Source organism: Falco biarmicus, chromosome 16 (genome assembly GCF_023638135.1).
Source record: "Falco biarmicus isolate bFalBia1 chromosome 16, bFalBia1.pri, whole genome shotgun sequence".
Classification (NCBI taxonomy): Eukaryota; Metazoa; Chordata; class Aves; order Falconiformes; family Falconidae; genus Falco; species Falco biarmicus.
This window is the reverse complement of record NC_079303.1, coordinates 342,353-367,708: the sequence shown is the minus strand read 5'-3', so window position 1 is coordinate 367,708 and position 25,356 is coordinate 342,353. Positions and strand designations below refer to the sequence as shown.

General features: G+C 59.3%; 1 protein-coding gene across 4 annotated transcripts in view; it reads right to left on the bottom strand.

Annotated features, from left to right (window-relative positions):
- Positions 1-23,263, bottom strand: part of LOC130159780 (receptor-type tyrosine-protein phosphatase V-like) — a 41,000-nt gene extending 17,737 nt beyond the window's left edge. Inside the window, exons 1-18 of one of the 4 annotated variants that reach the window (XM_056361778.1) lie at positions 23,165-23,263; positions 16,915-16,994; positions 15,753-15,816; positions 13,120-13,386; positions 11,854-12,123; positions 11,051-11,317; positions 9,313-9,585; positions 8,409-8,669; positions 7,568-7,840; positions 6,829-7,098; positions 6,040-6,309; positions 5,307-5,579; positions 4,738-5,010; positions 4,015-4,284; positions 3,357-3,629; positions 2,266-2,538; positions 1,463-1,735; positions 316-585 (exon numbers count right to left, since the gene is read on the bottom strand). In XM_056361778.1, coding sequence (XP_056217753.1) covers positions 316-585; positions 1,463-1,735; positions 2,266-2,538; positions 3,357-3,629; positions 4,015-4,284; positions 4,738-5,010; positions 5,307-5,579; positions 6,040-6,309; positions 6,829-7,098; positions 7,568-7,840; positions 8,409-8,669; positions 9,313-9,585; positions 11,051-11,317; positions 11,854-12,123; positions 13,120-13,386; positions 15,753-15,816; positions 16,915-16,994; positions 23,165-23,189 — 4,225 coding nt within the window. In that variant the 5' untranslated portion in view covers positions 23,190-23,263. Of the gene's footprint in view, positions 1-315; positions 586-1,462; positions 1,736-2,265; positions 2,539-3,356; positions 3,630-4,014; positions 4,285-4,737; positions 5,011-5,306; positions 5,580-6,039; positions 6,310-6,828; positions 7,099-7,567; positions 7,841-8,408; positions 8,670-9,312; positions 9,586-11,050; positions 11,318-11,853; positions 12,124-13,119; positions 13,387-13,743; positions 14,895-15,752; positions 15,817-16,914; positions 17,378-23,164 lie in introns of those variants that run through there. The other 3 variants (XM_056361777.1, XM_056361779.1, XM_056361780.1) reach the window with 3 other exon arrangements.
- Between the last annotated feature and the right edge of the window lie 2,093 nt (positions 23,264-25,356).

Below are 25,356 nucleotides of genomic sequence, written 5' to 3'. Positions count from 1 at the left end.
GCCACAGGACAAAGTGAATGGATAAGGACCTGAGCGGATGTCTTACAGGAGAGGCAGACCACTGGAGATCTTTGCAGAGTCCACTTTGCTTCACAGGTAGCCAGGCCACAAGGTGATGGGAAATCTCTGTGATGGAGCTAGCTTAGGGAGCTGATGGCTACCAGAGGGTCACCTTGCTGGCTTTCCTTCTCTCCTACCATGAAGACTTCCCATGTTTCTGTTGACACCCAAGGGCTGAGCCAGTCTTGAGGCCACCCAGGCATTTCTCTCCCTTCCAGCCTGCACTCCCCCATCCCCACGGCAGTGTATACCCACCCATCGGCACTGCCAAGGGTTTGGTGCTGCTCCAGTAGGGCCCAGCCACACAGCTCAAGGAGACAGAGTAGTTCCTCCCTGGGATCAGCCCCTGCAGGAGGTGCTGGACTTGCCCTCTGCCGAGGGCATGTCGCCAGGGCAGCGTGCTGTTCCTGGGATCCCGCAGCCACAGCTGGCAGTCGTCCTGCTGTCCAGAGATGCTGCCCCAGGAGACGAGCATCGTGTTGTTCCCTTCAGCCACCGCAGAGAGATTTTTGGGAACTGAGGGGGCTACAATGAAAACCACACCGGGGAGAGTTACTGGCATGCATGTACTCTCTTCCATCCTAGAGATACAAATAGAAGATGGGTAATATGCAAGGAAACTTCATATGTTCAGTGGTAACATTTATGCAGCTGCTGGGTCCCACTAACAGAAATGACCTTTAAATGACAGCTGGAGAACATGCAGGGTGAAGAGCATGAGGAGATGGGTTCTTCCCCCTGCTAATTAGCAAGCTGCATTAGAGACCTGCCTGAAGGGCTCTGCACATGACTCCCAGCACCCTGCCAGGGGCTGGCTGAGTGTGGGAGCAGAGATCTCTAGATTCCCCAAGCAAAGTGCAGGGACTGTGGGGACAAGCACATGAAAAGGCTTATTGTGCTTATCTGCAATTTCCACATTCCTTAAAAAAAATATATCCCAGTCTCCCCTTATCCCCCATGCCAGGAATTTTCTGAGTGCCTGGGAGAAAAGCAGCAGGGATGGTGGGGTGTCCTCCCCCTGGCTGTAAGGCCTTGTGATCTCCCAGGCTGTGGGTGTCCTATCAGAGCAGCACTACTGCTATGAGATCCCTTGCTCTTGTTTAGTCACTCATGTCTGGAGGAACTAGCTTGTGTGACCAGTGGGGCCACGAGCTGACGGTCTGCCTCCTGAAACAGCAGCCATGGCTGCCAGACTGTCCTATGGGCAGCAGCATTGCCCTGCTCTCCCCTCCGCTGGGGGCTTGCATAGCCCACAATCCCATTGCTAGAGTGGTACCTACAGCTTCCAGGCAGCAGCCCTAGCTGTGTCCCTGCCCCCTCCCACCACCGGTGCCGAGCCCACCCAGCTGGGGAAGGCTGAGCTTCATGCATGGTGCAAGGACCTCCAGCTCTTGCCACTCACTTGTCCAGTCGCTGATGTTTCCTGCAGCGGCTGTGTAAGGCCCTGCCACAGCTGCCACTTCCAGCAGGTATTTGTGTCCTGGAGCCAGGCCAGAAAAGGTGAACTTGCTGGTGCCTTTCCCAACAGATACATTGGCTGCCACAATACCTGATCCCGAGTGATACAGAAGAAGCCTGTAACTGTCTTGTCCTTGGGGTTCAGCTTGCCAGGATGCACTCAGCCTGTTGGGATACCCCTGGTTTGTCATGTACACATTACGGGGTGCCAGCGGGTCTGGAGAGACAGGATCGGAGACATGTCGGTGAAGGGTCTGAGGACACTGCCTGGGTATCTTGGCAGCGCCATCAGAAAGGAGGCACCGTATAGGACAGGGCACTTCATCTCAATTGAATGGCTGCATCCACCAGCCTGGAGGCAGCTAAAAGCAGCTAATGCAAGCTTCACGCTGGGCAGCTCTGAGCAGACACAGCCCCGTCCCAGCTGGAGCGAGACACCCTGAGATGGGTGAGGAGGGAGCACCCAGCCAGCCAGAGGGGAGACAAGGTGAATGCTCCGTCTGCTGCTCCCTCCTCCGTGCCTCTCCTCTGAAGCACAGCCCCTGGAGCTTCAGCTGGCCTAATGCAGGCTGGTGGAACCGATGGTGGGGGTGGGCAGAGCCCTGCTCAGTGCCATGCCACTGATGTGCCCTTGGGTTCAGGCAGGGCTTGAGGTTTGCCATGATGGGCAGCAGGGCTGCATCCTTTGCCATGAGCTTTCATAACTGCCCAGCAAGGCACACACCACACTCAAAACAGGGTACTCACACGTCCAGTTGCTGACATTCGCCACAGGTGTCTTGTAGGACCCAGCCATGGACACCACCTCCAGCATATACTTGCTTCCTGGGGCGAGTCCCATGAAGGTGAAGTTGTGGGTGTCACTCCCCAGTGAGGCTGTAGCTGCCACGGTGCCCAGTCGTGCGTGGTACAGGGTCAGTGTGTAGCCGTCTCGGCCCCCAGCTGCAGCTCCCCAGGATGCGCTCAGCCTGTCGGAGTGTCCCGTGCTCAGCAAGCGCACGGTGGCTGGGGGCAGCGGGCCTGGGGAGTCATCAGACCTGATATTAGGGATTGGAGACCATGCAGAAGGAAAGAGACACTTGATGGGCACTGTCCAGCAGGACAGATGCTCCCTGAGGGCTGGAACTCCCAGATCCCCCCTAGCACACTCATTTTCTCATTTCCACCCCCATCTCACCCCACCTTTAATGCTGCTCACCCTTTGTGGCCCCTTACTTGCCTACCCTCCTTCACACAGGTCACCCTCATCTCCGCAGCCCCACTGGAGCACCTTTGCTACCGCTGCTTGCACATGCATCCTCCAGCACCCCGCTGGTGCGCAGCTGCCTGGGCAGGGCTGGCACAGCATCTATACTCTGGCCTGAAGTCTTTCTGGGTGGGGAGAAGTGCTGGACTAGTCCATCTCCCATCTCCATGGATGGACTAGTCAATCTCCATCAGGAACCGATAAGGCAGCCTGTTCTCCTGGGAGGACTGGGATTAGCCTCTTGTACTACACTGATTCATTTCACAAACCGTTACGGTAACGTGGTTTCCACCTGCTGGAGGAGACTCAGTGAGAGCACGAGTGCTCCTGTACGAAGGGAGATGGGGCAGCACAGGCAGAGGGATGTCCCCGCCTGGGCACAGCTGGGCAACCCTACATGTCATCAGCCTGGACTTGTACAAGTAAGTCTACAGTTGAACATCCACATGCCCATGAGGGTAATAGTCTGCGCATGTGCGTGCACATCTCCAAAGATAATAGGTCCCCTGTAAACCTCCCAGCCTTGCTCAGGACTGCCCAGGGGTGCGACATCTCCCACCCCTCTGCAGGGGACACTCCTCCAGGCACTCACGTGTCCAGCCACTGATGTTGGGTGCTGCTGCCTGGTATGGTCCAGCCGTGGCACTGGCTTCCAGGGAGTACTCATATCCTGGGGTCAGGTCCGTGAAGGTGAAGTTGTGGGTGTCACTCCCCAGTGAGGCTGTAGCTGCCACAGTGCCCAGTCGTGCGTGGTACAGGGTCAGTGTGTAGCCATCTCGCCCCCCAGCCGCAGCCCCCCAGGATGCGCTCAGCCTGTCAGGGTGCCCCGTGCTCAGCCAGTGCACAGCAGCCGGGGGCAGCGGGCCTGGGGACAAAACACAGGTCACTGCCAGGAGCCACATTTGGACTGAGAGAAAGGAGATGCTCTAAGTCTGCCAGGCCTGTGCTGCGGGAGGTGGGTCAGCCCTGCAAGATCCCAAAGGCTGGCTTTGCCCTTGACTCACCGGCAGCTGCCTTCTCCTTGGCCCTGCCCAAGCCTGTGGATGCATGTGGATGCATGTGGCCAGGCCACAGGATCATGTACAGATTCCCCACGCTGCATCTAGCAGGGCATGAGCACTGGGTGCTTGCATGGATGAGAGAGGAAGGCAAGGCAGGGTATGGCTGCACCAGTACGGCCTCTGATTTGAACTGGGAAGGGGGCAATCTGGTGGAGGTCAGCCGGCTTGCAAGTACAGCATCGTACTCACGTGTGCAGTGGGTGAGGTTGGGGGTGCTGGCATGGAAGGGTCCAGCTGTGGCCTTCACTGCCACGCTGTAGTGGCTGCCAGGGCTCAGGTTCCTGAAGATGTGACTCCTGGCATCCCCACTCAGCACCGTGTGCCCAACAGGAGCGCTGGAGGCAGTGTCATAGACATCCACCACGTAGCCTTCTGCTCTTCGCCCCATTGCTTCCCAGGAGACCTGCAGCATGGAGGCAGAGGGGCTGCCCAGGGTGAGGTTGTCAGGGGCCAAGGGGTCTGGAAAGCAACTGGGAGACAGTCAGTCCTACGTGCCACTGCTTGCTGCTCAGAGCTATGAGCTATGCTTTGCCCAGTGGTTCCTCATGCTCTGGCAGTGCTGGACCCCAGCCCCCAGCTCCCACTGGGTGGTGGGCAGGGTGGCCACCAGAGATCCTCCCAGAGAAAAGCATGGGGAAAAATGGGCAGACAGTGCACGTGGCTCTGCATGCAGTAGCCCCAGGGTTTACAGCTGCACATGGCAGGGGAGATACCCAGAGCCTTTGAGGTGGGTGGTGAGGATTAGTTGCGGAAGGAGTGAGGACAATGAGCAGAAAGGTGGGACAACTGTGCGGAAGCTAGGGGCACAGATGGTTTGGGATGGGGAAGGTGGTGGTGGATGCTCTGCAAGGCTCAGATGGAGGCTCTGGGGCACAGTGGAGTGCTGTGTCAAACCCAGCCCATCAGACTCACATGTCCATTGGGTGACGTTGGTGGAGGAAGCTTCAAGCGAGCCTTTCACAGCAGTCACCTGCACAGCAAACCTGCTGCCTGCCTCCAAGTGCATCCAGGTGACATTTTGGGCATCTGGACTCAAGGTCTGGACTCGATTCTTGCTCTGAGTGCTGAGGCTATACAGAACAACGCGGTAGTGGTCCCTCCTGCCAGGGGGCTTGTTCCAGCACATGTAAAGCTCTGAGGAGCTGCCTGGGTTGGTAAGGCTCAGGTTTGTTGGTGCAGCAGGAACTGTGAGGAAAGAAAGACATGTGAATCAGAGATAAAAATATCCAGTTCTGAACACGCAACTGTTTCCAGGGAGGACATTTGCATTCCCCAGGCAGCCAGCAGCAACTGGTCAGCAAGGGCTCTGTGCCCATATGGTACAAGGTGGCTGCAAGAGGCAGGAGATGGCTGCAGGCCAGCATCACTGGGAACCAGGCCAGGGCGCCCTCCTCTCCTCTCCCTGAGGAGATCTCCATCCTCTTCTGGAGCCCCTTGCAGTGCTCCGACCCAAATCACCCATGGATGGTATGGATGCTCACCTGTGCAGCCAGTGACGCTCCTGGGGAGGGAACGGTAGGGTCCAGCTACTGCCCAGATACCAATAAGGTAGCAAGTTCCCGGTTCCAGCTGTGCCAGGGTGACATTGGTGCTGTCCTTCCCTGCTTCCAGCTTCCTTGCTGGTGCAGAAGAGCCCTCCTCATGCATGCTGAGCAGGTACCCATCTCTCTGCCCTGGAGGGGTCTCCCAGTGCACAGCCAGAGCCCAGGCAGTGCTGACAGGGCTTGCCAACAGGGAAAGAGGAGGTAGTGGGACTGCGGGAGAAAAACAGCATTACAGGAGACAAATCTGGGGTGCTCAGGGCTGACTCTAGTTTGAGAATGAAGCTCGGAGCTGCAGGACTGTGAGTATTTAACATGCTGTCTAAAGACTGCTGGAAGCAGTGGATTGCTCCCAGATAAAAGCTGCTCCCTGTGTCCCAGGTGGAAAAGGTACATCACCACCACAGCTTGAGACTGCCTTGCCCCAAAGCGCTGGGGCAGGCTCACAGCATGCACCACTCAGCTGCTGGGCTCAGGATGAGTGAGGGTCCCAACGAGAGAGCCAGCATCTTGAGCAGGAGACAGGCACCAGTGGGGTTGCAGGGACATGGCCACAGAGCTCTGCTGCAAGAGCAGCCCTGGGACCCCTCTCTTGGTCCTGAGCCCCTCTCCAGGTCAAGAGCCAGGCTGGGTACCAGAGATGGGTATGGGTGCAGAGGAGCTGCGTTCCTACCAGTGTAGGCGATGGCAGTCTGAGAGGAGGTGCGATGAGGCCCAGCCTGAGTAATGATCTCCATGCGGTACCGGGAGCCTGGCACTAGCCCCTCCAGGTCAAGCTGGGTGACTCCACGGGGGACAGACACATTCCTGATGATGGACAGGGACTCAGCCACCGAGAGCTGTACCAAGTGCTCTCTGCCACCGCCTGACTCCACCCAGCTGACATGTAGGTCCTGGGGTCTCTGGCCAGGCTGTACACTCACGTTAGCCAGAGACAGTGGATCTAGGGGGAAACAGCATGGAGATCCATGAGATGGTGGAGGAAAGCATGTGGGGAAGCCAGGACGCAGCCTGGCCTCTGCACAGACCTAAAGGAGAAGCAGTGGCAGCAGGCTGCCAGCTCCACTGTTGTCCTGGGGGAAGCTGCCCGCGCATGTCCCCAGGTGCTTTACTGAGAAGAGAGCACTCAGCTCCCCAGTGGGCTGCTATGCTCCATGGCCAGGGAGCAGCAAGCTCATAGGGGTCTTTGTGCTTCCTCTCTCACATCCCTCTCCCACCAGGCCCAGGCTGGCCTTGAGATCATGAGTGGTTTAGGCAAAAGGTTCAGCTTGACTGGGGAAAGCCTGAGCTGAGGAAAAGGGTCTTTTGGGGCCCAGAAGCCAGCACACAGCACCTAACCCATGACACGTGCTCCGATTCCCAGGGGCAGGGAGCATGCAGGTCTCACCGGAGCCCTCCCTCCGCTCAGACACGTCCCTGCCACTGCCAGTCTTGCAGAAGGCTGAGGACACTTCTCACTCACATGTCCACTCAGTGGCAAAGTGTGACGAGGATCTGTACGGGCCAGCAAGGACGGTCACCTTCAGGAAGTACTGAATGCCAGGGGACAGCCCCAGGAATGTGAAGTTGTTGGTGTTTGGCCCCACTGAGATGTTCCTCTGCACTGGATGGCTCTTGCTGTAGAGCTGGAGGTGGAACTGGTCCACATCGCCAGCACCCTTGTCCCAGAAGGCAGAGAGTCCCAGTGGGCGTCGGGTGTTGGTCAGGGTCACGCCGGCCGGAGCCAGGGGGTCTGAGAGAGAAGAGACATCCAGGCAGTGAGAAGCAGTTGTGGTGCTGCTGCCATGGTGCGGAGCGTGGGCTTGAACACGCTCATCCTGGGCACCTCTGCCGCCTGCCCCTGGTGGGCTCAGGTCAGACACCAGCCCCGGCATACCGAACCCCAGAACAGCCTGAGCTTCTGCTCCGCAACAAACACGGAAGCGGTTCCCCACCTTTCCCACTGGGTGACACTTGGAAGCATTTTCTGTTCATTGTTGGGTTTCTCCTGCACAGAAGACCCCTTTACTTCCAACCTGGCTGAATGTGGCTCTGGCTGTCCTTCCACTCCTTGTCTGTCTATGCATCCCTGGCCCTGGTTCCCCTGCCTCTCCATACGTGGTCCACACTTTGCCTTTATTCCATGCCATGAGCTTTCTGCTCTCATTGGCAGGCCATGGTTGCCATTTGCAGTAGGATTGAGGTGGAGGTATCACACTCACATGTCCAGTCTGTGGCTGATCGCACAGGGGATCTGTAAGGTCCAGCCATAGCAGCCATCTCCAGTGTATACTGACGCCCAGGGACCAGGCCCTCAAAGGTGACATTCGTCCAGTTGTTCACCACGGTCAAGTTCCTGACCCACTCACGGGACCTGGTTTCCCAGAGGGTGCCTGTGTAGCCGGTGCTGCCAGAAGGAGCTGCTTTCCAGGAGGCTTGCAGAGAGGTGCTGCGGCCCTGGTTGCTGAGGGTCAGCTGCTCTGGAGGCAAAGGATCTAGGACAGGAAAAGTCTAGAGTCACAGCTGCACCCGGACTGGAGTCACCTGGCAGAAGTACAACCCCAAATGTGCTGGGGCTCAAGTCCCTTCTCTGGGAAGACCCCCATCTGGCCGCCCGTGGGGTCTGAGCTGGCCAGCATCCCCCCTGCTGACACCCACACACCAGTTTGGCAGGGACTGGGCCAGCACAAGAATTCAGGCTGACATGGTGAGAGGGCTGCTCTGGTGCTGCAGGAGGTGGTGGGTGGGATGGTCTGGACCAGGGCTGTGGAGAGGCTGTTTAGGGTGGGTGCAGCCCAGTCAGTGCCACAGCAGGCCAGCCCGAGGGAGGAGGAGGAGGATGCCACTGGGCTCTGCTGACACTTGTGCTGGGTGACTGGGATACAGACCTGGGTCAGACACGTGCAGCAGCACTTCTGCTTTCCTCCTGAGCCTTTCGCCCTTTTATTGCATGAAGCTGCAGAAGACCCATGCTATCACATGGCTTGAGAAACGACATTGCAGGGAAGGGCAAAATCCAGTGGGAACCCCAGAGCTGGCTGCAGTGAGGGCTGTGGCACTCACATGTCCAGTTGGTGATGCGCCGGGGTGAGGATGTGTAGGGGCCAGCCACGGTGCTGACCTCAAAGGCGTAGAGGGTCCCAGGGCGGAGGCCCTCGTAGGTGAAGTTCATGACACCTTTGAGCAGCGAGCTGTTCCTCATGGTGTGCTCCACCGGGCTGAGTGCCAGCATGTAGCCCTCTCCCGTTGCCTCCTCCCAGCTGGCCAGTAGGCTGGAGGAGCTCCCCTGGCTGGACAGACTCACACCAGATGGTGCTAGTGGCTCTGCAAGGGACAAGGACGGGATACTGCACATCACTGCATGTGGCAGTGCATCAGGCAGCCAGATTGCTCTCTGGACACTCTGCAGCATTCCCCCCGCCGAACAGGGGCAGCCAGCACCGAGAGCCTTTTATTGCTCTAGGCACCAGGGGCTGAAGGAGTGCCCCCCCGTGCTGCTTAAGGCTCCAGTCCTTCCTTCCCAGGGCAGCAGCACCAACCATGGCTCCACGAGTCACCCAGGAGGGCCCGGGCACAGGAAGATGCTGCTCGGGGGGCACCAGTGGCACTTCACTACTCACCAAACCAGCTGCTGTGAGCACAGGGAGGGGCAGCTGGCTCGAAGCCTGCCGAACTCTGAGCCCAAAGGTTACTGCATAGGATCTAGTTTTGGTTTGTGCCTGACACTACCTGGCACAAGTCCATCAAGGACCTCCAAGTCCTTCATCACAGGGAACTACGAGGCAGCAGATTTTGCCGCTCTGACCCACAGCTTACTCTTGAGACCTGGTACCACTGTGCTGCACAGCCCCATCTCTGCCCCTGCCGCAATCCCCCTCCCCATCCCACCAGCCTCCCTCCAGGCATCAGCGCCTCCATCAGGCAGCAGAAACGGCCTCCAAAGGACATGCTGGGGCTTTCTGCTTACGTGTCCAGGCTGTTGTGCTGCGGGCTGATGCCCGGTAAGGCCCAGCCACCGCCATCACCTGGACAGAGTATTGCTTTCCGGGGCTCAGCCCGTGGAAGGTGACATGACCATTGTCGCCGCTGACAGAGATGTTCCTCGTTGGAGCACCATCCTCTCCCTCCTGCAGCGTCACCAGGTAGAAGTCCCTCCCTCCTGCTGGGGTGCTCCAGTGAGCCTGCAAGGAGCTCTGCTCCTCTGCACTGCTTAGGGTCACATTGCCAGGGCTCAGGGGGTCTGGAAGGGAAGGGAATGGGATTGTGTGCATCAGGATTATGAGGTGCTCTGGACCTCATACACCCCTGACCCTTGTTCCTTGCTTATCTGCAGGGTTACATCCAGCTTTAAGACGTCCTTTTGGAGCATGCTGTCTCTACTCCCTAGCACAACCATTCCTGGTCTAGCAAAACTCAGACAAAGCTGGCAGCCCAGCTCGGAAATTCCTAAAAGTCCCCCTCCTCTCCATTCGTGTCCTGTCACGAACTTGCTGATATTCCCAGGACGTGGCCTGGACCAGACTCCTGGATGGACGCCCCTGGCTCATACATCTGGCACTGGGGACTTTTGCTCAGTTGGGTAGGTCAGAGCTGCAGCCAGCAACAGCAGGGATCAAGTCATTCACTTCATAGCAGAAACAAATGAACTGGGGCTGTGGATGTCTTCCAAAATCCCAGCTGCAGTCAGCAGTGAGCAGGCTCCAGCTTCCCAGACTGGCAGGTAGAGCAGAAGAGAGCTGGAGACTTGTCATCTGGTGGCACCCAGGTCCTTCCAGCACACGCCTGACCTTCCAGCATATGCCAGGATGAGTCACTGGCCACAACAGCTCAGAGTTTGCAGCTTGGCACCTCCACAATTTGTTGCTCCTCACTACAGAGGGCCAACACTTTCCTGGCGTTCGGCATGAGCCTTGCTCTCTCCAGGAGGCCAGGCTTGGCCTCTCCATTTCCCCTCTGGTTTTCCTGGTAACATCTGGGAGAGCAAGTCCAGGGACAGGCCTGTTTGCAGTGCTGTGGCATGGTGTCAGCAGCAAACCAGGGCTGCAGTGGTGGAAGTCACAGTCTCTCACGGCTCTTGTCAGCTTGAGCCAGGAGGTGGAGGACGCTGGGTTGAATGGTGCAGCTAGCTGGGGTCTGGGAGGACTACCCTCAGTTTCTTCACCTGCCAGAGGCTGGCTTCCTTGGCTGTGTTTGCACAGCACCTGGCACATTAGGGACATCCACCAGGATGAGGTTATCAGGTGCTACCAAAATATACTCTTGATAACAATCAAAGAGGACCAAACACCCATTTCCCTCCAGAAACTTCCAGTTCAAACCAGCTGAACCACTATTGCCTTGCCCCCTGTTTTCTCTGCTGCCCTTGGACAGCCCTGAGGCACATGACAGCCTGGCTCCAGCTGCACCGAACACTAGTGGGATCTGCTGCCCCTCCTGCCTCCTCCTCAGGGAGAGGCTGATCCCAGTGCATCTGAAGGAGAAGCAGGCTGGCACTGGGAATTCACCTGCCATGGTGACTCACTGGCCCTGCTATCTCAGTGCCCCAGAGCTGGGTCCTGGAGCAGCTTTTGGCCAGGTCCAAGCACCAGAATTGCACTCTGGACCCAGGGGTCTGGCAGGAGGCCTCTGGATTCAGAGGCTGGACCAGAGGCAGGGAGAAAACCAAGTCACCGAGGTCCTCCCCCACCCCTGGCCATCATACTCACATGTCCAAGCGGTGGCATTGGGCCCCACCACAGTGTAGGACCCAGCCGTGACACTCAGCCCCAGCCAGTACGGGGTGCCGGGGTGGAGATGCTGGAAGGTGTAGCTGGTGAGGCCCCTCCTGGCTGACAGGGTTGTGGTCACCGTCTGGGTGAGGAGGTTGCGGAGCACAAGGTGCAGCCAGGCGGCTCCCGCAGCACCTGCCCAGGAGGCGACGAGGCTGGTGCTGGAGCCTGGGCTGAGCCTCAGCTGGGTGGGGATGGAGGGAGCTGAGGGGAGAAGCAGGAGGCAGCAAGGTTCAGCACCAGGGTTGGGGCTCCCTGGACCCTTCTCTCTCCCCAGGGTCTCCTATGGCCACAGCTGCTCCCTTGCCAAGGGATGTATCTTCCACATCCCTTCCCAGGCAGGCTGAGGGGCTCTTAAGGCCCCTCCATACTGTCACGCTCTTTCAGGCTGCAGGGCAGAGGGGCTGGCAGCTTGGTAATGCAGCTCCCACCACCCAAGATCTTTTGTCAGGATCCCCGGATTGCCCTTCTTCCACAGGGACACAGAGGACACAAACCCAAGCTGCTGATCCCTCAGGGCAGGACCGAGGCGCAAGGTTTTGCCCCCAGCCCGGCACACTGGGCTTACAGCAGGGTCGTGAAAAACTCCCAGCTGCTCCCCATCAACACAAACTCTCCACCACAGCCCTGAAGGAGACCTCCCCTTCTCTGCCAGCCCAGCGCAAGGGTGCTGCATGCCTCCTGCCAAACCCATTCTCCCACCCCTTCCCTCCTGGGCAGGCACACCCATCGCTCCCTACCTGTCCACTGGTGGATACTGGTGCTCGCCTGGCTGGATCCAGCCAGCGTGCTGACCTTCAAGGCATACTCGCTGCCAGCCAGCAACCCGTCAAACAGGAACATGGAAGTGTTTGGCAGGATGGACACATTTCTCACAAGCGCCTGGGAGTCGCTGTGGTAGAGGGCAAGGTGGTAGCCATCTCGCTGCCCGCGGGCATGTGCCCAGGAGGCACGAAGCACCTCGGAGCTCCCGCTGCTGCTCAGGCTCAGGTTGTGGACAGGTGAAGGACCTGCATTGGACATGGCACAGACAGCGTTGGCTAGTTGTCTGGCGATGCCTGACCTGCTAGGCTGCTCAAGGGCTGGTGGGACAGTGCCTTCACCTGGTCAGGTCCTGCCAGCCAGCTCCACAGGACTCAGTCCCCCAAGCATGGCCCCATCACCTCCCTAACAAGTCACCAATCTCCCATGGGTTGTGTGGGCTGCACCAACCCCTTTGGAACCTCTGCACAGTCACTCTGAACTGGGCAGGAAGGCTTGATCAGGGACAGCACACCAGGTGTGTGCTGAGAAAGGCAAAGCCATCAGCACTTACCTGTGAGTTCACTTGCTGCCAGGTCCTCTGCTCCTGCCTTCCTGTGAGCACCAGCCCCTGCTCCCTGCAGCCACCACTGCTGCCTGACACCATTTCTTTTGCTGGTCAACCCCCTCCCTCCAACTCTACTCTCCTTTTCTAGGTTTTCCACCTTCACATGCACTGATTTACTCAAGGATCTTCTGTGGCGATGCAGGTAAAGGCTTCCATCCTCACCTGAGCTGTGGACTCACCAGCCCTGCCCCCTTCCCCCAATCCTTGGCATCAGCTAGGGAGGGCACAGAGCAAGGCTCGGTGGGTGAGCCAGTGATTGGCAGAGATGTGCCAAAATCATGAAGCAGATACTACTTCTTTGTAGCTCTTTCTGCACCTCCAGGCATAACATTTTCCACCCCTCAGCTCTCTGCAGTCCATATCATAGGATGGTCCATCATTAGCTATATTATTCCAGAACATATAGTGTGAACACTGCCCATGCAAGATCCCTCCACATGGATGAGAGAAAGATCCTTGGGGCTTGGGGGATGAGGGGAGGACCCTAATCCTCATGGAAGCAAAGAAAAACCTGACCTCCCCATGAATGCATGGGAGTCCACACAGACCTGTACTTCACACTATCCAAAGCAGTGTAACAATCACTGGTAGGAAGACTGAGACCCTTTGACTCTGCAGTTACTGGGGAACCCCTTACTTGTCTGTGCTGTGACTGTCTGGCTGGTGGTCTCCATGCAGGCAAACATGGCTGTCACCTCAATCTTGTAGCACATGCCAGGGGTCAGCCCGTGGAACCAGAAGCTGGTGATGTTGGGTCCAGCCGATCCATTCTGCAGCAGCGTGCCTGATCCCAGGGAGGAGAGGGCGAGCAAATATCCCTCGGCACCCCCCTCTGGCTCATCCCAGGACAGAAGGAGGGAGCCTGACCGGCTGTGGTCACTCACGCTGAGGTTCAGGAGAGTTCCTGCAGAGGCAACGCCAAAACCTTCAGCAGGGAGCTGTGGTGCTGCCAGTGTCCAGCCTGCAGGGCCAGGCTCCCCAGCCCACCCACCCTGGCACAGGCCACCACCATGGACACTGCCCCCCTTCAGCCAGGCGCAACCCCAAGGGCTCTGAATAACCTTTGGAAAACACAAGAAGGTTCAGAAACCCTCATGGACTGGAGTCAAAGGCATGTGGTCATGAAAGAGATGCTCCTAAGCATGGAGCATCTGTTCCATTGGAGAAAGACTAGAAGGCTTCAGGCAACCACATGCTTTGTCCAGACAGCTCTGGTTCATGGCAGAAAAGTTGCCTTGGCTGGGTATAATGCATCACTTACCACCTTGGCTGGTTTGAGCCCCCCAAAAATGTTGAAGGGCTCTGGGTCCACCTTGCAGAAGAAAGACAATGGCCAGTGAGGAAGCAGGATGGATATGGCAGTGGGGCTGTTACACTCCCTGCAATAGTCTCTGTGTGGTCTCTGACAGAGGAGAGGGTAAAGGCTGCTTTGGAGGGATCCAGGCACCGAGTTGCCACTGTCCTGCCCAGCACAGAGATGACATGGGAAGAACAGGGCACTGCATACGTGGAGGAAATGTGGGGCCAGATTTGCACAGCCCCCTGCTGTGGTGCGTCTCTGCCTTGACCGTGCAAGTTCAGCACGCTGTGGCTACAGGGCTGGTGCTCTGCCATCCAGATGGACTGTCTGGGGACAAGGAAGTGGCCTACAAGGCTTGGCCTAATTGGTGGGTCAGCGGCCAAAACTGCTATTGAATCTCTGCCCTTGGAGTTGCTCAGGAACCACCTACACAAACAGGAGCCAGACAGAGCCTGTCTGTTGGGACCAAGCTGGCAACATGACCCTTGCAGGCTCCATCTCTGCCTCCCCATGCCTCCACCAGCGGATGGCCACGCACTCCCCATCCCGTGAACCATGAGCTCTCTATTGCTTTCAGCATTTGGAAAACACCAGAACAACTCTAGTGCTAATAAGACATTTATGTAATAATTAGCACTTAAAATTTATGATGTGCAACAGGCTTACATGTGATCTAGCACGGCAAGAAAGTTTTAAACAAGCACGGCTATTGCCCCAGAGGTCTGCCCAGGGGGCTGCCTTTACACAGCAAAAGAGGAGCAGTGTGAGGTGAGCCCTGGGGAATGGGCACCTTTGGGACTGCTCAGGCGTTGTGTGTGGCCTTCCCACAAAGCTGGATAGTTTGGGGGGGGTTTTTTACATGCAAGTTGTTTCATGCAGTGCTGTTGTTTGGAGCCTGCTGCCACGCTGAGAGCTTCACTCAGCAGATGAGAGCAAAGGGAATTGGAGAAGTTAGATGGACACAAAAGGAGAGCATGTAGTCCTCCTGGGAAAGGCCTTCTCAGTGCCATCCCTGAGCAGTTCAAGTGCAGATTTATGAACAGACTGCTCAGGAACGGTTATCTGAATGTAGCTGGGTGTCCATGGATCAGGTGCCTACACCTGGACGAGCTGCCTTGGGCTCCCTTTGCCGTCCCAAGATGCAGAGACCCAGCTGCAGCAGCTTGCGGAGTACAGGGCATGGCTAATGTCCTCCTGAGGACAGCCAGCAGGATTGTGCCCTGCGTGAAGTTCAAACAGGGATGGTTTTTCACTGCAGGCTCTTTCTTATCTCATGAAGGTATGAGTTCTCCTCTCATGCTTGTCTGCTTCTCTCAGGTTTCCAACAGATTGCATCGCCTGCCTCCATCTGTCACTCAGCAATCATCTTCACCCAGCAGTACAAACGCACTAATATCTAAGTGGGACCAGAGGCATCCTCCAGCCCTGAGGCCCATGATCACAACACTGCTCAGGTCCCCATGGATAAGATTTGCTAACCACATCGCAGACAGCGACATCCAGGTACACCCCATGCCCTGCCTGGGCCCACGCTGTGTGGGCCCCGCGCTGGCTCCAAGCACACAGCAGCCCTTGCTGGCTGCAGGGTGAGCACAGAGGTGTTGCCCCAGACAGCTCAGCACAGCCAGGGGGCTGCCCCATGGAGCACAATCCTGACCAGCCAGCCACAGGGGCTCTGTGCAGGGCACCTATGGCTGTGCTGCAGCTGAGCCCACTTGATGCTCTGCAGGAAGGAGAGAGCTTGGAGACTTGTCTGTCTCTCATGCTGCCCCCCATTAGGATGGTTGCTGGCGGAGGATGGGGCTGACTCCCTCCCCTTCCTTGGCCATTATCTGCAGCCTGCACTAAGTCTAAAGCAGAACATTTACAAAGTTACTCCCAAGTTCTGGCCCAGCACATTTGCTCATCTCACCACTCCTAGGCACCAAGACCATGCTCTGCAGCCTGGGAACCTCTTTGCGTTGACTTACCTCTACCACTGAGTGCACCCTGTCCCTCGGGCCCTGCCCGTGCTGTCTGGTTGCATCCCTCGCCCTGGGGGGTAGAAGGTGTCAAGTGAGAGAGGGGCAAGGTGAGGTGGTTGGAGCCCAGACCAACGCCTGGGAGAGGTGCCCTGTGCCAGGCCAGGGTTCAGGCTAGCCAGGCACAGGTCCCATCCTGCCATGACATCTGAGAGCTGCGATCCTCTGGGCACTGTGACCCCTTTTCCCAAGGCAGTCCAGGTCACTCACTGCTCACATCACCTTCCCCTAGCTAAGGCAGGGAGACAGACTCAGCAGACATAGCTTGTGGGCTGCCTTGGCGTTCTGCACGTGTCCTGGGACTGCAGACCAACATGGGGTCATGCCCACGGGGAAAGACATCCCATCAAAACAGCCAGGGCACAAGGGAAAGATCTGGGGAGGAAGGGAGCTCTGGATAGGCCCTGGCAATCTCATTCCATCTACAGGCACCTGCCCTTCCCGTGGTCATGGGGGGGTAGGATGCAGGGATCCCAGACCTCAGTCCAGCTGCCGTCCCCCACGAGCTGCAAAGCAAGGGCTTGGCCTGAAAGCTGCAGAGCACCCAGCACCCTCCACACCACAGCAGGTGCGGAGCCACGCTCATGGGGCGCCCGTCTCCCCACAGCCTGCTCGCAAGCAGGGTGTGCGCTGCCTTAGGCTGAGGCTAGCTCCCTCCACATTAAAGGAAATACCTCTGCCCACTCTGTCCCGCAACAAGCCTCAGAGCAGCAATCATCTTTCTGCAGTTATTTTCCCCTTGGCTTTGCCGGCTGACTCACTTCTGGCTCCCCCACCGACTGCCGTGCTGCTGGAAGCGTGTGCTGGGGGGGGGGGGGGGGGGGGCGGGGGGGGAGGGCCGGGCAGGGGAGCTGCGGACCCCCGGGAAGAGCGGCCGGGCAGTGCCTGGGGCGAGGGGCACGGCGCCGGGCCGAAGAGGGCACGGCTCGGGGGGGAGGGAGAGCCAGCTCCAATTGCAAACGCCGCTAATTTGGTGCAGCTGCAGGGCTGGAGCGCCAGCCCAGAAACATGCCGTCATTCCTCAGCGGGGCAGGACTGTGCAGAGCCACCAGCGAGCTCGGGGCCCAGCGCCTGCAGGGACAGTCGGGGAGCTGAGGCGACACGGGCTTACCTCGGCCAGCGTTCCCAGGAGCCGCGGCACCCACAGCACAAGCAGCAGCAGCGGCGGTGGTCTCATGGGGAACGAGGTGGCTGCAGATTAGAGAGATGACGAGTTGGGGGTGGGGGTAGCTTCTCAGCAGTGGCTGTCCCCAGCCTGTCCCCTCTCCCCTGGCAGCGAGGCGCTGCATCCCCGCATGCTTCCCGAGGCAGGTGACAGGCTGACATCAGCGGGGACGGCGCTGCACATCAGCGCCGCCGGCAGTCCCCGGGCTGGGAGCAGCCCCGCCGGCCTGGCCGCTCGCTGCGTGCATGTGCTATTGTTCCCGCGGGTCCGTGTCGCTCTGCGGTGGCTCCGCTGCTGTCCTGCTGCGGGCCTGGGCGGGCGGCGCGCCCGGGGGCGCGGAGGGGGGGCGCTCGCTGGGGCCGGCTCTCCGAAGGGCTGGAGCTCGGGCTGGCCATCCGGAGGAGTTCGGCAGTTGTGGGAGTTGGTGCGGAGAGGGGAGGAGACAGGGAAGGACGGATGGCGGCTCTGGGCTGGGAGTGCCCAAAGCAGCCCCCAGCCGGGGAGGAAGGGCAGACCGCAGGCGCCGGCCGCTGGGCTCGGATGCTGGAGGGAGCACTGGCACGAGTGCGGGTCCGGGGTGCTGTGCACCTTGCAGCTGCCTTTGTACCCAGCACGTTCATGCACCGTTTAGCTCTCCGTACACATGAATTTCTGCACAAGATGCTGATGAGGAATGGGAGGTTTGGTCAGGCGGGGTGAGGAGGGAGATGTCGCTCTGCGTGATGCCCATGGCACAGGGGCAGGCAGACTGGAGTTTGGGGTGTGTGTGCACGTATTGTGAGAGGTTCCTGCGCGCTGCATCCCACTGGCACAAAGATGCCTGGACCACGCTTTGCCCATTCAAAGGGCTGGCTGGGTCTGAGCTGCGCCCAGTCTGCTCGTAGGTTGTAGGAGTTGTACTTCCTGCTGCTGCCATGGGGAGCACGCTGTGCCCCCCGAGCTGTGTGCAGGGCTGTGTGTTGTGTGGTGCTGTGCTGTGTCTGTGCAATGCGTGGCGGGATGCCAGCTCTGATTCAGAGCAGAGATGCCATTGGCTTCACATCAGTGTTGGAGATCTGGGACAGGGCTGGAAGAGGTTCAGTGATACATTTATCCCAGAAGCCAGTGCAGCCTGTGTGGCCATGGAAGTCTGTCCCAGTAGCCAGCACAGCCACCAACAGGAGCTATTCAAGCTCTGCTCATTGCTGTGAGCCACCAGGCTGTCAGGGTGGGGCACATTCCTCAGCTGGCCCCAGGACAGCAGATTCCCTCCCCAAAAAACTCAAAGGTTTGTCAGGTGGGATCAATGACACACAGATCAGCCCCCAGTGCCTGGGAAAAGACGTGGGAAAGCCCCAGCACGTAACTGAGAGGAGGACACAAGGCCCCCCAGTCCAGGACCCATCTGCCACCCCAGGTCCATCCCCCAAACCTCCTGACAGCCCCCAGGCTGATGGGCCCAGCTGGGAAAGGAGACAGAGGACGTGAGTTCCCTTCCCTTTGCACGGAGGACAGTTAATTAAAGAGGCCAAGCGGGGCTGCTGCCAGGACTCCTGGTCCGTGCCTGCAGGGCCACCCGCTCCCGGCGGTCCCCGTGGGCGGGGCTAATCGCTAGGGGCGGGGCCATGCCGCTCCCGGGCGGGGCGGGGCGGTCCCCGTGGGCGGGGCTTGCCGCTAGGGGCGAAGAACGGTGACAAGTCTCCGGCGGTCCGGCCCCTGCCTGCAGCGGGCGGGGTATGAAGTTGTGCTGGCCGTGCTGCTCAGCCCGGCAGTGAGGGCTCGTTTGTCACCTTCGCCTCCTCTGTTAAGGACTCGGAAGTCCCCCCAGCAGCGAGGCACAGCTCAAGAACCAGAGGCCCTTCAAGTCACTCTGTCCCCAGACATGCCCTCCCCCTGCACGCTGGTCACAGGGATCAGGGTGGGAGCAAAAGGCAATGCTTGGCTCCAGTGCAGGCAAGCTTTTTTAATCCTTAATACTGGCAGCTCTGGGGAGGGCTGAATGCCAAAAATGCAAGCTGTACATCTGCTCAAGTGATGGAGGCCCAGGGTAAAAACTCTGGCTCTTAGGGATCCCCTGATAAGCACTGGGGACTGAGGTCCACCAGCACCTGTGGTGGCAGGAATGACCCATCAACCAGTGCCACAGACAGCTGGGGACACCCATCCCTGCTGCTGGATGTCAGCATGGCCAGGGGCTGCCCATCTCCCACAGGAGCCGAGTGAAAGGCGGGTGCTCGCAGGTACTGGAGGTGACGCTTTCCAGCCACTTAGAGGGAGGGAGGGAGTCCCCCTCCATGAGCCGAGGCAGGAGGAGGTTTGGGCCTGGCTGCTGCTGTCTCCAGTGGGCTGGGGACTAAAAGGCCCCTTTCCAGACCTGGGCGGCTGCAGCCAGCTGGGAGGAGGCTGGAGCTCCCTGCTGCAGCGAGGACTTGCCAGGTTTACCCAGGGGCCCAGGCTGGGAACTGGGAGATTATAGCTGTCTTTTCCCCAGACACGTCTGTAAAGAGGCTTTCAGTGGATGTCCCACGCAGGTCCATGGTGGGGTGCAGGCTGTCAGGCCATGCGCCCTGCCACAGCGGTGTGGGAGGTGACCCCATGTTGGCCGGGGACTATGGGGCAGTTTGCTGCTGTGAGCAGCCTGGAGGGCTAGGATGGCTGAGGCAGAGGCAGGGGAGGCTGGGAGCGGAGGGGACCCTGTGGTGCCCCCACAGTGTGGCAGGTGATGGCAGAACTGAATTGGAGGAGCCCCTGGCCGATGAAGCAGACGTTGGAGGTTAGGATGGAGGGCCTTGGTGGACTGAGGATTGTGTTCCAGGGTGATGGTGCTGGAGGGACCCTTGATTATCAAGGAAATCCCTGGCAAGAGATTTGGCATCCCCCAATGTCTAAGGCATGTGACAGGAGGCAGTGTCCCCTGCAGTGGCGCAGACAGATTTTCCCAAGCTACAGAGTCAAGGTGGGGCTCCTCTAGCTTCAAAGCACACCAAAGAGTAGCTCCAGGCCAGCAAGAGGACAAACCCACTCACTGGAGTCCTGGGAGACTCCAGCTGGGACTGTCTGCCCTGCCCAGCTGGGGAGCAAGATGACCCCTTGTGTACTTGCTACACCTGCCTGCCACCAGCCTTACGGCAAAGCTGGTCGTCTCCATGTCCAGGCACTTGGGCCCAGTGGGATGGAGTTGCAAGGGAGGTCGGTAAATGTGGTATCTCAGGAGCTTGTTGGAAAACAAATTCTGCTGCCACAGTCCCGCATGGGAGTACAACTCCACCACCAGGGAGCTTCTCCGGGCATTGGCTTGCCCAAGGACCGAAGGGTCTGCCTTCCTTCCCTGATCTCTGGGCTGGGGAATCGAGCAGGGACTCCTGGAGGATAGTGTCTCCATCCCGCCGGAGCCTGCTGCCCCACTGTACCACTGCGCCACACCTCCCCATCCAGGAGCAGTGGTGACCCCCTGCCCAGCATGAGGATGGGCTGGGAGGATGCCTGGGGAGGATGCCATGCTGCCCATCAGGATGGGACTAACCTCTGGGCACAGACCCAGAGCTGTGTCCCAGCAGCTCTCCTAGCCTCCACATGCTGCTGGTGGCCCATCACAGGGCATGCAGAGCTGGCACCCCACTGGCCATGGGCATGCATCTATACCAGTCCCACTGATTTAAACCTGGGGACCTGGTGGTTGTGCTCCCTGAGCTCAGCGAGTTTGGGCTGTGTCTGTGGTGGAAACAGCCCAGAACACTGGTGGGAGCCAAACCCAGGCCCTGTCCCTGGTGCCGCAGGGCTCAGCAGCCTCCAAACTGGACAGAAGCAGCTGCTCATTACGTGCCGGCACCACTCTCCCCATGGCCACCCCAGTGACACCATGCCACCACGGGTAAGGACAGAGAGAGAGCCTGTCTTCAGCTGGAGATGCCAGATCTCCCCTCACATCCCCCTGACAGTGAAGCCTTCAGCTGTGCCAGACCCAAAAACAACTGCAGAAGGTTTCTCCACCCAGCAGCTGGAACCAGGCCTGGAAACTCAGGGGCTGCCAAGTCATCACATTTTCTGTGAAGTAGCAAAGGCTACCGCAAGAAGCAGGGGGATGGGGAACGCCTCGCCGACCACGAGTGCTCAAAAGCTATGCTGGCCAGCGCTGGGGTGGGACTATGGGGTCTGTGCAGCCAAGCCACCAGGTCCTGCAAGGGGGAGAGCCTTAGGCTGGGAGATTGTTCTTGCCCTGGACCCCAGTGGGATCGTGCAGTCTGGAGCAGAGAGAGGAAAGGGGACCTCTGACAGCATGTCCATAACTGGTGTCAGGTCTTGCTTATGCCGAGGGACAGCCGTCACAATGCAGTGAGAAACATCCTGTCTGGCAAAGGCTCCAGGCAGTCCTCCCGGGCAGTGCCCACCTCAGACCAGAGCAGAGCCCACCCCCCGTTTGCCTTTGTACTCCATGCATTGGCCTTTGCTCCAGGTGCCCTGGCCACAGAGATAGTGGCAACAGGGCTTGTCCCTGGCTTATCACCCAGACCTGAGGGTGGTCCTCCACACCTGGGGAAGTATGGCACCTCCCTGGGAAGCACTGCCTAGGGGCAGGATGAGCAGGGTGGGCAGCAGAGTGCGTGCCTGCGGTACCTGAGCATGCCCAGTCTCAGAGAGTCTGTGCGTGGTGACAGCCAGCGGGAGGGCAATGCTCCCAACGCTGGGCACAGGCAGTGCCCAGCAGGGTTCCTGCACATCGCTGCCAGGCGACAGGTCCCCCGAGGGACTCAGCCTGCCACCCAGAGGGGGCACAGCCATGGCCTGGCACTAGGCCGTGAACAACGCTGTCACTGCATGGAGGTGCCTGTACCCATGTCTGGATGGGCAGCACTGCTGTCCGCGTGGAAGCTCTGCCATCCGTCCCTGGGCAGGACCCCTAGCATCCAGCCTGGCACTCTGCCACAACATGTTGCCCTGGAGCCCCATGATGTGGGACACTGGGGCCACTGGGATCGGGCTGGGAGCAGTTCTGGGTCTCCTGTGCTGCCTCGGCCCAGCAGCCACATCCCTCCAATCCCTGTCTCTCCTTGTGCCCACCAGTGCTGTGAACTGCCCCAGGCCACAAGTTCTCCCTTCTGCCACTTCTGAGGTGCTGAGTGCTGCCTGGGGCTGCGAGGGAGGAACAAGGGGAACAGGCTGTTCCTGGGACAGAACCTGCAGAGGATGCGGGTGCTGCTGGGACCTCTCTCTTTGCAAGGTTCACACGCCACCGTTCTCCAACCCAAAACCCTAGAGCACTGGGATGCTCTTCCTTCAACCCCTTGCAAGTGTTTAATCATTTCCACATGGAGCCCTGCCAGCACCCCTGCCTGCCTCCTGCCCCAGGCTTTCAAACCTTGGAGCTCTTCCCATTTTGCAGAGGAGAGGGCAGGCAGGCAGTGGGGGACGCTGCCCTTTCTGCAGGGCAAAGCTGTGCCCAAGGCATACGCGGCCACACTGTGGGACAGCCAGAAGCTGCAGGAGTGACTCCCGTGCGCGGGTGACGCTCAGCGCTCCCCCCTCTCCCCTGCTTGCTGCTGGAGACCTGGCAGCAGAGCCCAGGGTGCCTGCGGGTGCGAACCAGGCGCCTGCAGACCTGGGAAGAGCAGCACTGCGGGTGACTCAGAGCACACCCAAAGCCTGTAGAGCCGGGCGGACCTGCTCTGCCCTCCCCCGGGTGGGGGTGCCGCCCCTGGCACTGAGCAGGCTCGGGAGTCCCCTTCCCCTGGCCGGGGTGAGAGGCACCAGGTGGGGAGGGCTGACAGCAGCCGGGAGAGTGCCTGCCCCACACCTACTGCAAGTAGCGCTAGGGCAGCACCTGGATGGCCCCAAAACCAGCCACCCCACCGCCACCAGCCTGCCACCCTGGGGTGCTGTGCCAGCACAGGCTGACAGCAAAGGTGCCCCTCACGGAGCCAAGAAGTAGCCACGAAGCAGCTCCCAGTGCCCAACTGCACTTCACTATGCTGGGGACCCCAGGCACAAGATCCCCCCTGCGCAGGCACAGCCGCGTAATGCCAGGCTCTGCTTCTGGCACAGCCATGCACAGAGGCTGCCCATTCCCTGCTGCCCGCCCCGGGGCCATGGGATGGGGTTTGCCCACGCTGTGCCAGAGCACAGGAGGGTTTGTGCTCCTTTCCCCCCACTGCATGCATCCTGGCTGCTTCCTGACCGCACAGCTGGGAAGAGAGAGGGGAGCAAGGAGTGGGACTGGTACCTCTCCTGGTGGGCATCCCCGGCATGGTCCGCAGCCTGTCCCCACGAGCCTGGTGCGTGCGGTGTCAACTTGGCGCACTCTCGCTTGCCGTTTACTCCCTCTTGTGCACAGCCCTGATGCTCAAGTCTGGGCTGGTCCTGCGGGAAGGCCCGCCTGGGCTTGCCCAGCATCTCAGCTGCAGGATGCCAGGGAGGAGGGATCAGCTGGACAGTCTCCTGCGACTCTGTGCTGGCACAGGTCTGCGCACAAGGGAGGGTGGAAGATGCGTGCCGTGCCACAGGCTGGGCACGGCTCACACCTCCCTGCACCTCACCTGGGTTTGCACCACGCACTGCGGGGCACCCTGTGACAGGACCCCTGGAGATGGCGAGCATCCCTTCATGCTGCTGTTGCAAAGAGAGACAGGGAGAGCCCCAGGGCTGTGCTGGAGCCTACACAAACATCCAGACCCACACTCCAGCCCTGCAGGCGTCTGTGGGCTGTGATTGCTAAAGGCTTTGCTGGGGCCATCAGACAAGCCACCATCCCAGAGTGCGAACAGCCTGGTCTCTCTCAGTCCCTTGTCGAGGGGGTCATGGAGAGGAGCTAGTGAGTTGGCTCAGGAGGTGCAGAGCATTCAAAGAGCTGCTTCAGGATGGCACTTGTCATAATCCTGGTGTGTGAGTGGCCAGCTGGTCCCTGAGAGCAAGGAGAAGAGCCTTGCCAGAGGAAAACTGCGACCATGGGAGCAGGTCCCAAGGCATCCCTTCTCCCACAGTGGCAGGAGGAGGTGCAAAAGCCAAGGCAGTGAGTGCAAGGGCTCCTGTTTCCTGCAGTCCCAGGTGCAAACAAGGCCTGGAGCTTATGTTTCTGGTCCCCTTGCAAGAGGCTGGCCGGACTAGCCTAGCTTAGCCCCACGCGGGAGCAGCGGGTTCCTGTATCTGCTCTGTGGTGCATGGCAGGGGGTCTTCTGCATCTGACTCTTTCCAGTCCCACAGGGGTCACACATGTCTCAGTGGCCACTCAGAGGGGGTTCAGCCTTCCCAGCACGTGCACCCAACCCTGCCAACAGCTCCCTGTCCCACCCCCTTGGCTGGGCAAAGCTCTGCAGAGAAAAGGGAGAAGGGAAGGTGATGCTGGCTCAGTCCAAACGAGCCTGCCTGCACAGCAGGGAGAGTAGGAAGCCCTGGACACTGCTGTCATGCTCAGCAGCTACATGAAAACACAGCCTCCAAATCTGGAGGCAGCTCAGTTTCCAAACAACGCCACAAACAGGAAAACTCACCTCAAAATGAAACCAGCCCCATCCCTGGGGTTCAAAGTTTTCTGTATAAACCCAAACCTGCCAGACGGCTGCATTTGCACACAAAAGGTTTTGTTTTCAGGAGGAAGGTCTCTTTTTCTGAGGAGTAAACACAAGATGTGCCCACCCTCCATGCCCCTGGGCGGGCGGCCTACCTGGCAGCTCAGGGTGAAGGCAGGGCATTGTCCCATCTTGCTGCCTGGCTGCTTTCCCTCTCCCATGTACCCTGCGAGCAGACCACTGCCTGCAGTGATGGTGACATCACGGCAGTACCAAGCTGCCGACCAGCTTGCCCTGCAAGCACTGCACCCTGGCAGGCTGTGGCAGCCTCAGCTCTTCACACACGGCCCCGTAGCTGTGATGCCCGGGAGGGTCCCAGGGTATGGGGGTGGGTGTAGGATGGGGCTGTGCAAGGGAAGAGCTGGTGCTTTAGCAGAGGGATCAACTTCTGCCTGTGGCTCTCCTTGCACCAGGGTGGTCCCAGGGTGCTGTGACGTAGCACCCAGGGGTGCTCCCCTCCCAACAGCATGGCTGCAGCCTTGCCAGCACCTGCTTCTGCAGCTTCTCAGCTACTCGCTGGCATCTCCCATAGCACCCAGAGCCAAAACCAACACGAGCCTGTCTCTTTGGCTGTCAGCAGTACCTGCTAGTTTCTGTGTCCAGCCATCCCAAAAAAGGCAGCTCTGCTTCTTCATGGGAGCAACTGGGGGACTCCCACCCTGGTTCTACTTCCCTCAGCTCAGCTGAAGGCCCCCCTCGAGACCACCCTCCCCAGGCTGACACATGTTCAGGGCTGGCACAGCTGCAGCCTGGCTGCTCCCTGGGGTGCTGCCATAGGTGGCATCCACCCATCGCAGTGGAAGCTGCTTCCTGGGACATGTCTTGGCCATGGGTGCGAGTCTCACAGCTG